This window comes from Coregonus lavaretus, assembly GCF_964263955.1.
Source record: "Coregonus lavaretus genome assembly, chromosome: 7".
Lineage (NCBI taxonomy): Eukaryota > Metazoa > Chordata > Actinopteri > Salmoniformes > Salmonidae > Coregonus > Coregonus lavaretus.
In genome coordinates, this window is record NC_139994.1 from 30,656,260 (window position 1) to 30,669,019 (window position 12,760).

At 45.0% G+C, this 12,760-nt stretch overlaps 1 protein-coding gene across 1 annotated transcript in view; it reads right to left on the bottom strand.

The window, feature by feature from the left end:
* The window catches only part of epha10 (EPH receptor A10), a gene marked incomplete at both ends in the record, with an annotated part of 146,187 nt that overhangs the window by 17,400 nt on the left and 116,027 nt on the right, over positions 1-12,760 (bottom strand). Inside the window, 4 exons of the mRNA XM_084165258.1 lie at positions 1,528-1,653; positions 4,833-4,941; positions 5,297-5,522; positions 10,164-10,288. Coding sequence (XP_084021384.1) covers positions 1,528-1,653; positions 4,833-4,941; positions 5,297-5,522; positions 10,164-10,288 — 586 coding nt within the window. The remainder of the gene's footprint in view (positions 1-1,527; positions 1,654-4,832; positions 4,942-5,296; positions 5,523-10,163; positions 10,289-12,760) is intronic.

Consider the following 12,760-nt stretch of genomic DNA (forward strand, 5'->3'; position numbering starts at 1 on the left):
CTTTGTTTGAGTGGACACACACGGGCAAACACCCATAGTTTGCACATTTCAACATGCACGCACTTCTGCATAAACCCCCCCTTCCCCACCCTAACCCCCAAACACACGCACTTCCAACTGTTCTAATGGCTGTACACACTTCCTCTCTCATAGCTCATCCTGTGCCTCCACAGGGGGTCTGAAAGTAGCAAAGTGGAGAGGTTGTCTAATTGGTGGGGCTTTCCAACTGTAGACAGAGAGTTCAGGGCCTTCCTCTTAAGACCACCAGAGTGTGAGATTAAGAACTAAATGGGGACAGCCAGAGCCAGGCATTCTGTTTGGCCACCATGCACATGGGGATAATAAGGGATTGAGATGAGGACAGGTGCCATGATGAAGTGTTAGAGTCTAAGGGAAGCAGTCAGAGATTGAGTGGTCCATAATTCACAACCAGTTTGAAACAAAAGAAAGGCACAGGGCTAAGTAGAGCTAAAGGCTAAATATGTGCATACATACATAATAAACACAGGAGGCTGGTGAGGGGAGGACATATCATAATAATGCCTTGAATGGAGTGAATGGAATGGTATCAAACACCTACCATTCCATTCAAGCCATTACTACGAGCCCGTCCTCCCTATTGAAGGTGCCACCAGCCACCTGTGATGTACACTATACAAGAGTCTGTCATTGATTTTGTGTGATCGCAACTATGCATTAGTGTGTACAGTATGTCTGTTGTGTGAATGCATGTCCGTGTATGTGCGTGTGTGTCTGGCTGTCTGTCCATGTGTGTGTGCACGCCTAGTCTGTGTGCATCTTTGTTTGTGTCTGTTCATGTGTGTTAATGCGCACGTCAAGCCGTATCACCAGTGCATGCACACGGTGAGATGGGAAAGACAGGTTTGGGCGGGGTGGGGGTGGGGAGGCTAACACATACAGACTCTTAACCAGCAGGGCCAGAGAGAGAGAGAGGAGAGAGGAGTGGGGCAAAATAAGACAACAAGCCTATAGGGCCAATCTGTAAGGACCAACCAGCAGACATGCAGAGAGAGAGAGGGCAAGAGTGCAAAAGGCATACAACGGCCTGGTTCCATTTCAGCCCCTAGCCACTATCCCTGCAGCTTTCACAGGTCTGAAAGCACGGACAGGTATAAGCTCCACCTAGCCCTCCAATAGGACAAGTGGAGCCTCCACTATACTGTATACATTTTCATCTGTGAACTCCAAATGGGAAGGGGCTAGGGGTCCGAATGGAACCAGGCCCAAGGTCTATTTTATTGTATTATTTAACCTTTATTTTGACAGGGAATCGATGCAGAGACCAAGGCCTCTTTTCCAGATGAGCCCTGTTTAGTACACACTCAAGGAGAGGAGGGGGCAGCTTCATTGTGTCATCATCTCTCTGTCTAGACTGGGGCGGGGGATTTGGACTGGGTCAGGCAGGAAAAGGACGAGGGAGAACGAGAGGAAGAATGGTCAAAATAAAGGGTGAAGGGAAGACAGTAAGGAGGGAGGAGCAGGGGAGGAGTGCAGACATGCCTGTACCTGGGGGTTGACAGCTGCGTGTAGGGAGAAAGAGGAGGAAGAGGAGTAGGAGGAAGAGTGGAGAAGGAGGTGGAGAGCAGCACCACGCTAGTAGGAGCTATGTTGGAGGAGCTGGACGAGAGACTGCTGGGTAGAAGAGAAGAAGGGGAGGGGGCAGGGCTAAGTCACATCCTCTCTCCTCATTGGCTACAGGACAGGTTGTGTGCCCCAATTCTCTGAAATGGCTTCCTTTCCATTTGATGTAATAGGACAGGCTGGATGTAACCCAAAAGGTATGCATGGTTCTTTCACCCAGAGCATAGATATACCGAAGAGTTTGGCAAACAGAATTTAATTGTAAAAAATACCTTATTTATCTCTTCCAGTGAGTAGCACATTAGACTGCTATGTCTGCCAACATATGGGAAATTCTGCCAAACTCTGTAAAGGAGGCCATTTTAGAGTATTGGGATTCACCTTGTGAAGAGCATAGAGCCTCACATGTACTGATATAAAAGAGAAAGGGGGGAGCTAGGCTGAGGGAATGAGGGACATAGGGCACTATAGGTCAGGTGTGCAAGGAGGAAGTGAGCAAAACAAAAAGGCGAAATAGAAAAGTAGTGGAGCACAGGGGGCAGATCCAAAATGGAGGAGCTTGCTGTCCATTGGAGGAGAACACTGATTGGAAAGCACTGGTGTGTACCAGGCGAGCAACAAGCGAGACAAGGGACTCCTTCCTTCCTTCCTTCCTTCCTTCCTTCCTTCCTTCCTTCCTTCCTTCCTTCCTTCCTTCCTTCCTTCCTTCCTTATTTCCATCTCATCCACCCCTCCTATGATTGTGTCACAGTCCACGCACTTACGCAATGGCCTTCCACTTCTGCCAATCTTTCTTTATTTTCTTCATACAATTTCTTTATTTTTCTCCCTCCATCCCCCTCTCCGCTGACCGTATGACCAACAGTGTCTGTCCGGAGGCAGCAGAGGGTAAACAATCAGTGCTCTGTCCAGCCAAGCCTGAACTTCCTGGAGAGATTAGGGGCTACTGCTGCCCTGTAACCTTGGCACTATCAAACTCTGTCAAGCAGGAACGTATTGTGTGTGATACATCGGTCTGTTCATGCTTATCTAAACTAAAGTAGGAAAGTGTTTGTTTTTATATGCAGTATGGCAATCACTATCAGTGTTGCTGTGTGCATGACTATGACAAAATCTCCCTCTCACACTATGTGTGTGTGCGTGTGTCTGCATGTGTGTGTGTTCCAGTAATGTGTCCATAACTCGTAACTCGGTCTCTAAGAGGAAGGGGGGAGGTGGGAGAGTGTGGAGGAGGGATGGAGGATATTCATGTATATGACCCCTAGGCAAAACACATCTAGCCGACCCCAAACACAATTTAAAACTGCTTGATCTGACAGGGCCATTTAATTCAAGTGGACATAATCTATGTGGACAGACAGAGTGTGTTTGTGTGTGTGTGCATACATTTGTGTGTGTGTGTGTGCATGCGTGTACGTGTGCCCGTCTCAGTGAGCAGATCATCTGCAATTGTAGCCCCGTGGGGATATCGGGGGTCGGCCATATTTGCAAACAAGGAAGCATGGTAATTGAGGTATCAACCTATTTGTCTTTGTCTGTGGTAGAGATCTAAAGAGATGGCTAATGGCCATATTCTCATAGACTGATGAATGAGGCAAGCATTCTGGAAGAATAGTTTAGAATAGATCCATTCTCAATGAAGGTCGATTGGTTCACGCTGGTAGGGATCCTGGACATAGCGTCGTGTCCACAGGATTGTGTCCTTGAACGTGTCTGTGTGTATGTAGGCATGTGAGCTGAATGTACAGTATGTATCTATGTGAGTGTGTGTGGGTGTAATTGTGCCAGTGTGTGCAACTTATCCCTGTGTGTGCGCGTGTATGGGTTAGTGTGTGCATGAGTATGCGCAATAAGCGCGCGCGTGCGATTGACAGTTCCTGTGCGTCCTCAGCGTATTGTGTTGGTGTGAATGAATGGAAGACATTTCACACTCCCTCCATCTAATCTATTCCCATCTCCCAGATCAATGTGGAACAGGATAAACATAGAGGGTTGGTATAATCAGAGATCTCCTCCACACAAATATACTGTCTGAAAGGAGCTATGCTATCAGATCAGGGTGATAGGTCAGCGACTGAGTGTGTGTGTGCACTGCTGTGTGTGTGTGTGTGAGGGAGAGAGTGCAGTAAGTGTGTGTGTGTGTGTGTGTGTGTGTATATCAAATGTTCCTATCTTATTGAGAAGACTAACATTATGTGATGGTTCAGCCGCCATTTTAAATGCACCGACTATGAATGGCTCTGTATAAGAGTGTCAACCAAATGGGTCAAATGTAAATGTGAGATCTGATTGCGGCCGTGTGTGTTTGTGTGTGTAATTGTGTGCGACTGTGTGGGAGTGTGGTTCTGCATGCCAACCCACTGGAGCATGTGTGTGGGCGTGTGAGTTGGGTTTTTCTATAGACTTGAACAGATGTCAAAGTTTCTGGCAAAACTTCTTGGCAACAACATGGAGTTGCCCTTATGTCATGTAGTTACTACATTGGTAACCATTGGTAACCAAAGTACTAAATTGTGCACGACAACTGTAAATAATGTACAGCAAACTATGGTTGAATTATAAAGTAAGAGCACAAGCCAAATTCTATTGAAATGGCTGTATACTGTATGTTACCCTAAGAGGATAGGTCGAATTGAAATCATGAAAATGTTCAGAGTTAACGATGCAACCGTTTAGCATGGCTGCCCCAGCAGTGACAATAGCTCGTCTAATGTTCCTTGTTAATGCTCTATATTACAGTGGCTCTGAGCAGAGCTGATTGTACATGCATTAAAGCTCTTCTCAATGTGATTACATGCTTTGAGGCAGAGTGCTTCTAGTCATTGGATTATTGAAATCAGGATTATGATGGAGTGGCATGAGCAGTGACAGTGTGTGTGGGTTTAGAAGTCTGTTCGTGTGTGCACATTATGTGTGTGTGCTGTGTGTGTTGTGTTTGTGTGTGTGCATATTATGTGTGTGTGTGTGTGTGTGTGTGCACGTGCATGTTGTGTATATCTGTATGAGTGTGTGCGTGTGTGTGTGCTGTGTGTGTGCATGCATATTATGTGTGTGTGTGTGTGTACTTTCTTCAGATGTAATTGTTGGTTTGTGTGTGTGTGTGTGTGCGTGTGTGTGTACGTGCATGTTGTGTATATCTGTATGATTGTGTGCCTGTATGTGTGTGTGTGTGTTCGTGCATATTGTCTGTGTGTGTGTGTGTGTGTGTGTGTGTGTGTCTGTGTGTGTACCTTCTCCAGAGGAGCAAGCCCACTCCCATAGAGAGTAGCATGATGAGGGCGGCCACAGACACCACCACTATGATGATCACTGGGTTCTGCTCACTGGACGCCAGCGCCACTGTGGATTGGAACGGACACACACATATCGTTTAAGAGCAGGCACATGGGAGAATACACACACACACACACACAAAAGGACACAAACACACAAACTCTCACACACTGAAACACACAAACAGATGACAATAAAGGGACTCCCTATCGCAGAGCAAAGAAATAGACATTTCACAGCTTGATTTCAAAATCCTGGAGCCTTGCACGTACCCGCCCTCCACACGCACACCTCAGTCTTTAGCAAACACGAGGCCTCATTGTGTGGGCTGGCCGGACGCCTACACGGCCATATCCTAAGCTGCCTCGCGGCGTTGGAACGAGATAGTAGAGGAAAGGGAGGGAGGAATGGCCATACTCACATTCGCCAAGCGTCTGTAGCTCCAGGGGAGCGCTGTAGCCTCCGTAGTCGATGGGAGAGGGGGAGGAGGAAGAGGAGGAGGAGGAGGCGGAGAGGAGGGAGGAGGAGGGGGCCGGGGTGGAGAAGGGACGGATGAGGAAGACGTAGGTGGTGCCAGGTTTGAGGTTGTTGACACTGATGCGGGTGGCAGCAGTCTTGACCGTTGAGTAGCTCTTGTCCTTCTGTTCCTGAATGAGGAAGGAGAGAGTGTGGCAAGAAAGAAAGTTGGAAAGACATATGTCGAAACATTGCTGAGAGCACCAAGCGGGTATACTCTCTGTTGCAAGACACGTTATTATTTGTTTACGTGGTCCTCTGTAGCTCAGTTGGTAGAGCATGGCGCTTCCAACTCCAGGATAGTGGGTTTGATACCCGGGACCACCTGTACATAAATTGTATGCACGCATGACTGCATGTCGCTTTGGATAAAATGGCATATATTATTATATTTTAATTAACCATTTCAACCGTTCACTTTCCCTCCCTTTGTTGATTCTGAGTGGGGTCAATGCATGTCATAAGATCACCCAGAGAGCGTTGGGCCAGTGCCCTTGAGCAAGGCACTTAACCCTAATTTGCTCCAGGGGCGCCGTACTACTATGGCTGACCCTGTAAAACAACACATTTTACTGCACCTATCCGGTGTATGTGACAATAAAACGCACCTCCAAATCCTCATTACCGCATGATGACAAGCAAACAGGGGCACACACACCGTCACACACATTCAAAGACATGCATGCAAATCATAGGGCTTTCGCTACCTTAAAGCTTTATTGTTGGATATTGGTGAGTTTTCTCGTCATATGTTGCTTTGATGCTGAAGGTTTAAGCGTGGCATCTCACTGCCACGCGTTAACCTTTAGAATCAAAGCCATTTTAATGTCTGCTTTAAAATAAAGCCTATGTAAAAAAAAAAAAAAAATATATATATATATATATATATATATATATATATATATATATATATATATATATACACACACTACCGGTCAAAAGTTTTAGAACACCTACAAATTCAAGGATTTTTCTTTATTTTTACTATTTTCTACATTGTAGAATAATAGTGAAGACATCAAAACTATGTTCAACAAATCAAAATATATTATATATTTGAGATTCTTCAAATAGCCACCCTTTGCCTTGATGACAGCTTTGCACACTCTTGGCATTCTCTCAACCAGTTTCATGAGGTAGTCAACTGGAATACATTTCAATGTGCAGACCAGCTGGCTGGTGTGTTTATGGACATATTCAATCTCTCCCTTTCCCAGTCTACTGTTCCCAAATGCTTCAAGATGGCCACCATTGTTCCTGTACCCAAGAAAGCAAAGGTAACTGAACTAAATGACTATCGCCCTGTAGCACTAATCTCTGTCATCATGAAGTGCTTTGAAAGACTAGTCAAGGATCATATCACCTCTACCTTACCTGTCACCCTAGACCCACTTCAATTTGCTTACCGCCCCAATAGATCCACAGACGATGCAATCGCCATCACAATGCACACTGCCCTATCCCATCTGGACAAGAGGAATACCTATGTAAGAATGCTGTTCATTGACTATAGCTCAGCATTCAACACCATAGTACCCTCCAAGCTCATCATCAAGCACGAGGCCCTGGGTCTGAACCCCGCCCTGTGCTACTGGGTCCTGAACTTCCTGACGGGCCGCCCCCAGGTGGTGAAGGTAGGAAACAACGTCTCCACTTCGCTGATGTGGTGAAGAAGGCGCAACAGAGCCTCTTCAACCTCAGGAGGCTGAAGAAATTCGGCTTGGCACCCTCACAAACTTTTACAGATACACAATTGAGAGCATCCTGTCGGGCTGTATCACCACCTGGTATGGCAACTGCACCGCCCGCAACCGCAGGGCTCTCCAGAGGGTGGTGCGCATTATCGGGGGCAAACTACCCGCCCTCCAAGACACATACAGCACCCGATGTCACAGGAAGGCCAAAAAGATCATCAAGGACATCAACCACCCGAGCCACTGCCTGTTCACCCCGCTATCATCCAGAAGGCGAGGTCAGTACAGGTGCAACAAAGCTGGGACCGAGAGAATGAAAAACAGCTTCTATCTCAAGGCCATCAGACTGTTAAAATAGCCATCACTAGCACATTAGAGGCTGCTGCTGCCTATTGAAATCACTGGCCACTTTAAGAAATGTAACACTAGTCACTTTAATAATGTTTACATTTCTTGCACTACTCATCTCATATGTATATACTGCATTCTATTCTATAATATTCTACTGTATCTTAGTCCATGCCGCTCTGTCATTGCTTGTCCATATATGTATATTTTCTTAAATTCCATTCCTTACTAGTTTTGTGTGTATTAGGTATTCAGTGATGCAAAAAAGTATTTGATCCCCTGCTGATTTTGTACGTTTTCCCACTGACAAAGACATGATCAGTCTATAATTTTAATGGTAGGTTTATTTGAACAGTGAGAGACAGAATAACAACAAACAAATCCAGAAAAACGCATGTCAAAAATGTTATAAATTGATTTGCATTTTAATGAGGGAAATAAGTATTTGACCCCCTCTCAATCAGAAAGACTTCTGGCTCCCAGGTGTCTTTTATACAGGTTACGAGCTGAGATTAGGAGCACATTCTTAAATGGAGTGCTCCTAATCTCAGTTTGTTACCTGTATAAAAGATACCTGGGAGCCAGAAGCAATCAATCAGCAAACGTACACAATCAGCAGGGGATCAAATACTTTTTTCCCTCACTGTATGTTGTGAAATTGTTAGATATTACTGCACTGTCGGAGCTAGAAGCACAAGCATTTCGCTACACCCGCTATAACATCTGCTAAACACGTGTATGTGACAAATAAAATTGGATTTGATTTTGATTTGAATTAACAGGTGTGCCTTCTTAAAAGTTAATTTGTGGAATTTCTTTCCTTTCAGTTGGTTTGTGACAATGTAGTGGGGGTATACAGAAGATAGTCCTATTTGGTAAAAGACCAAGTCTTTTGGCAAGAACAGCTCAAATAAGCAAAGAGAATCGACAGTCCATCATTACTTTAAGACATGAAGGTCAGTCAATACGGAACATTTCAAGAACTTTGAAAATGTCTTAAAGTGCAGTCGTAAAAACCATCAAGCACTATGATGAAACTGGCACTCATGAGGACCGCCACAGGAATGGAAGACCCAGAGTTACCTCTGCTGCAGAGGATAAGTTCATTAGAGTTACCAGCCTCAGAAATTGCAGCCCAAATAAATGCTTCACAGAGTTCAAGTAACAGACACCTCAACATCAACTGTTCAGAGGAGACTGTGTGAATCAGGCCTTCATGGTCGAATTGCTGCAAAGAAACCACTACTAAAGCACACCAATAAGAAGAAGAGACTTGCTTGGGCCAAGAAATACAAGCATTGGACATTAGACCGGTGGAAATGTGTCCTTTGGTCTGGAGTCCAAATTGGAGATTTTTGGTTCCAACCTCCGTGTCTTTGTGAGATGTGGTGTGGATGAACGGATGATCTCAGCATGTGCATTTCCCACCGTAAAGCATGGAGGATGAGGTGTTATGGTGTGGGGGTGCTTTGCTGGTGACACTGTCTGTGATTTATTTAGAATTCAAGGCACACTTAACCAGCATGGCTACCACAGCATTCTGCAGCGATACGCCATCCCATCTGGTTTGGGCTTAGTGGGACTATCATTTGTTTTTCAACAGGACAATGACTCAACACACCTCCAGGCTGTGTAAGGGCTATTTTACCAAGAAGGAGAGTGATGGAGTGCTGCATCAGATGACCTGGCCTCCACAATCCCCCGACCTTAACCAAATTGAGATGGTTTGGGATGAGTCGGACCACAGAGTGAAGGAAAAGCAGCCAACAAGTGCTCAGCATATGTGGGAACTCCTTCAAGACTGTTGGAAAAGCATTCCAGGTGAAGCTGGTTGAGAGAATGCCAAGAGTGTGCAAAGCTGTCATCAAGGCAAAGGGTGGCTATTTTGGTTAATACATGATTTCATATGTGTTATTTCATAGTTTTGATGTCTTCACTATTATTCTACAATGTAGAAAATAGTAAAAATAAAGAAAAACCCTTGAATTAGTAGGTGTTCTAAAACTTTTGACTGGTAGTGTATATATATATATTTTTTACATAGGCTTTATTTTAAAGCAGACTTTAAAATGGCTTTGATTCTAAAGGTTAACGCGTGGCATCTCACTGCTAAACCTTCAGCATCAAAGCAACATATGAAGACAAAACTCACCAATATCCAACATAAAGCTTTAAGGTAGCCAAAGCTCTATGATTTGCATGTGTGTCTTTGAATGTGTGTGAGAGTGTGTGTGCCCCTGTTTGCTTGTCATCGTGCGGTAATGAGGATTTGGAGGTGCGCTTTAATGCTGTCATACGTGTGGAGAGAAGAGAAGAGTGAAAAGAGAGAGCGCACACAGAGATCAATTGACAGGCGTAATGACAGTCCCTGTGGAGACCATTGATAGTGGACATGGTGGAATTGAGAGATGGATGGGATGTGAATGAGGGAGATAATGTGATGGCAAGAACGTAACAGAAAGAGAGAAGACTTGAAAGAGGGAGTGCGCCAAGAGATAAGTTGAGAGTGTGACCGAGTTTAGTTGAGAGGGAGTGCGACGGAGTAGAGTAGTTGAATGCGTGAAAGAGTGGACTTGAGATTAACGCGATGGAGTTGCAAGTGTGACGGAGTGGAGTTTTTCAAGAGTCGTATGTGACGGAGTTGACCAAATGTGACGGAGTTGACAGTTGAAATGTGATGGGGTGGTCCGTATATGACGGAATGACCGAGTTAAAAGCTTATTTATTTACCTTTTCGTAGTACTTGATCTCGTACTCGGTGCGGCTGCTGTTGGGGTAGCTAGGCTCCCTCCACACCAGGGTGAGGCTTCGCTGCTCAATCTTCTCCGCACGCAACTCACTCACCAGAGAGGGTGCTAGTGAGAAAAAGAGAGAAGGGGAAAGGACAGACAGAGGGGAAAAAAAGAGGGTGAAAGGGAAAGAAGAAAATCAATAATTAAATGTATTTATCAAAGTTCTGTCTGGGACGACTTCATCGAAGTCATAAAAGTTATATGATGTTAGCAGTGAGTGGAGTTGGTCTCCATACAGATCTGGAAGAAGATACATCTTTGTATTTATTGATGGCTGGAGGGTGGGTGGAGATATTCTCTCCCTCTCAGCCTCAGACTCTGCCCTGCTCAGAACTTTTGTTTCTGACTCAATAATATCCAGTACATGTATTGTTGGAACACTGACCATGAACACTGTAAAAATATATTTCCACATTCTATAAGACATTCTATGAGAAATACTTCCTTGACCACATAACCTGAAGTGACCAGAGAAATGTGCCTTCTTCCCAGTGATGCTCCGAAAGCTCCGCCCACTCGTCAAGCTATAATTAAGAAGTCATTAACGAGGTAAGGCAAAATTAGCTGCCACTCAAACCACTAAAGGAACACTTACATGCAGCTCATTGTCAGTCAAAGACCATTATGGTTGAAGCCTTACATCATTCCCACAATCAATATTTTGTTGAGCAGCAAATAGTCAGTAGACATTAATTTTATTTTCATTGCCATGTATTTTAAGTCCATCAGTTGAGCCATGTTTCAATATGTGCAATTCTCTTTCTTTCTAAACCTCTATTTCACTCTCCCATGTCGATCCATGTCAATTCTGAATTTCTGTCTCCTCATTCTTTCACTTCTAATCTCTTCCAAGACCTCGTCACCTAACCCCCTCACAAATACTCTTCCTTTCTATCAAACACATACACAACATTTATTTAAGAAATGAGTGTCTTACAGGAGCAATTAGGGTTAAGTGCCTTGCTCAAGGGCACATCGACAGATTTTTCACCTTGTCGGCTCGGGGATTTGAACCAGCAACCTTTTGGTTACTGGCCCAACGCTCTTAACCTCTAGGCTACCTGCCGCCTGCTGCATGACCAAAAGTATGTGGACACCTGCTCGTCGAACATCTCATTCCAAAATCATGGGCATTAATATGGAGTTGGTCCCCCCTTTGCTGCTATAACAGCCTCCACTCTTCTGGGAAGGCTTTCCACTAGATGTTGGAACATTGCTGTGGGGACTTGCTTCCATTCAGCCACAAGAGCATTAGTGAGGTTGGGCACTGATGTTGGGGGATTAGCCCTGGCTCACAGCTGCCATTCCAATTCATCCCAAAGGTGTTCGATGAGGTTGAGGTCAGTGCTCTGTGCAGGCATTGCGCATGGTGAGCGTAGGCTTGTGTGCGGCTGCTTGACAATGGAAACTCATTTCATGAAGCTCCCGACTAACAGTTATTGTGCTGACGTTGATTCCAGAGGCAGTTTGGAACTCGGTAGTGAGTGTTGCAACCGAGGACCGACTATTTTTATGCGCTACGCGCTTCAGTACTCAACGGTCCCATTCTGTGAGCTTGTGTGGCCTACCCCTTCTGAGCCGTTGTTGCTCCTAGAAAGTCACTGAGCTCTTCAGTAAGGCCATTCTACTGCCAATGTTTGTCTATGGAGATTGCATGGCGGTGTGCTCAATGTTATACACCTGTCAGCAACGGGTGTGGCTGAAATAGCCGAATCCACTAATTTGAAGGGGTGTCCACATACTTTTGTATATAAAGTGTACGAGAACACACCCACCCACACACACCCTGTGTGCCCCTTAGTCTCACTTTTCAGTGGGACCAGTATTGAAGTCGTTTTGAGGTGAGGATCAAAGCCAGGGCCGACCTCGTCTTTCTGAGTATCCCGCCCTTCTTTATTTGATCTCTCCTCTTTAGAAACAAAGGAAGGATACATTATTCATATTGGTCTGTGTCTTACTGGCAGATAATGAGGGCTGCACACAGCCTGTTCAATTACAACCACAGGCAGCAACTCAATGATGAGACAATAGAGTGAAATGGACTGGTAAAAAACAGAAAGCCATCGGATAGAAATCATCTGAGTACGTGTGTGTGTGTTTGTATATTTGTATAGTGTGTGCAAGCATACATTGCCGTGTTTGTGTGTGTGTGTGTGTGTGGTGTACCCATCTCCACCTACTCTCATCTCAGTAAAAGGCAGCGGTCTATACACAGAAGTGCCTCAACAGATTACAGTACAATAATTTAACAGATTACCGTAATGGAAAGAGCTTTAGACACAGGAACATATACACTGAGTGTACAAACCATTCCTAATATTTTGTTGGACCCCCTTTGGCCCTCAGAACAGCCTCATTTCATTGGAGCATGGACTCTACAAGGAGTCGAAAGCGTTTCAAAGGGATGCTGGCCCATTTCGACTCCAATGCTTCCCACAGTTGTGTCAAATTGGCTGGATGTCCTTTGGATGGTGGACCATTCTTGATACACACGGGAAACTGTTGAGCGTGAAAAACCCAGCAGCGTTGCAGTTC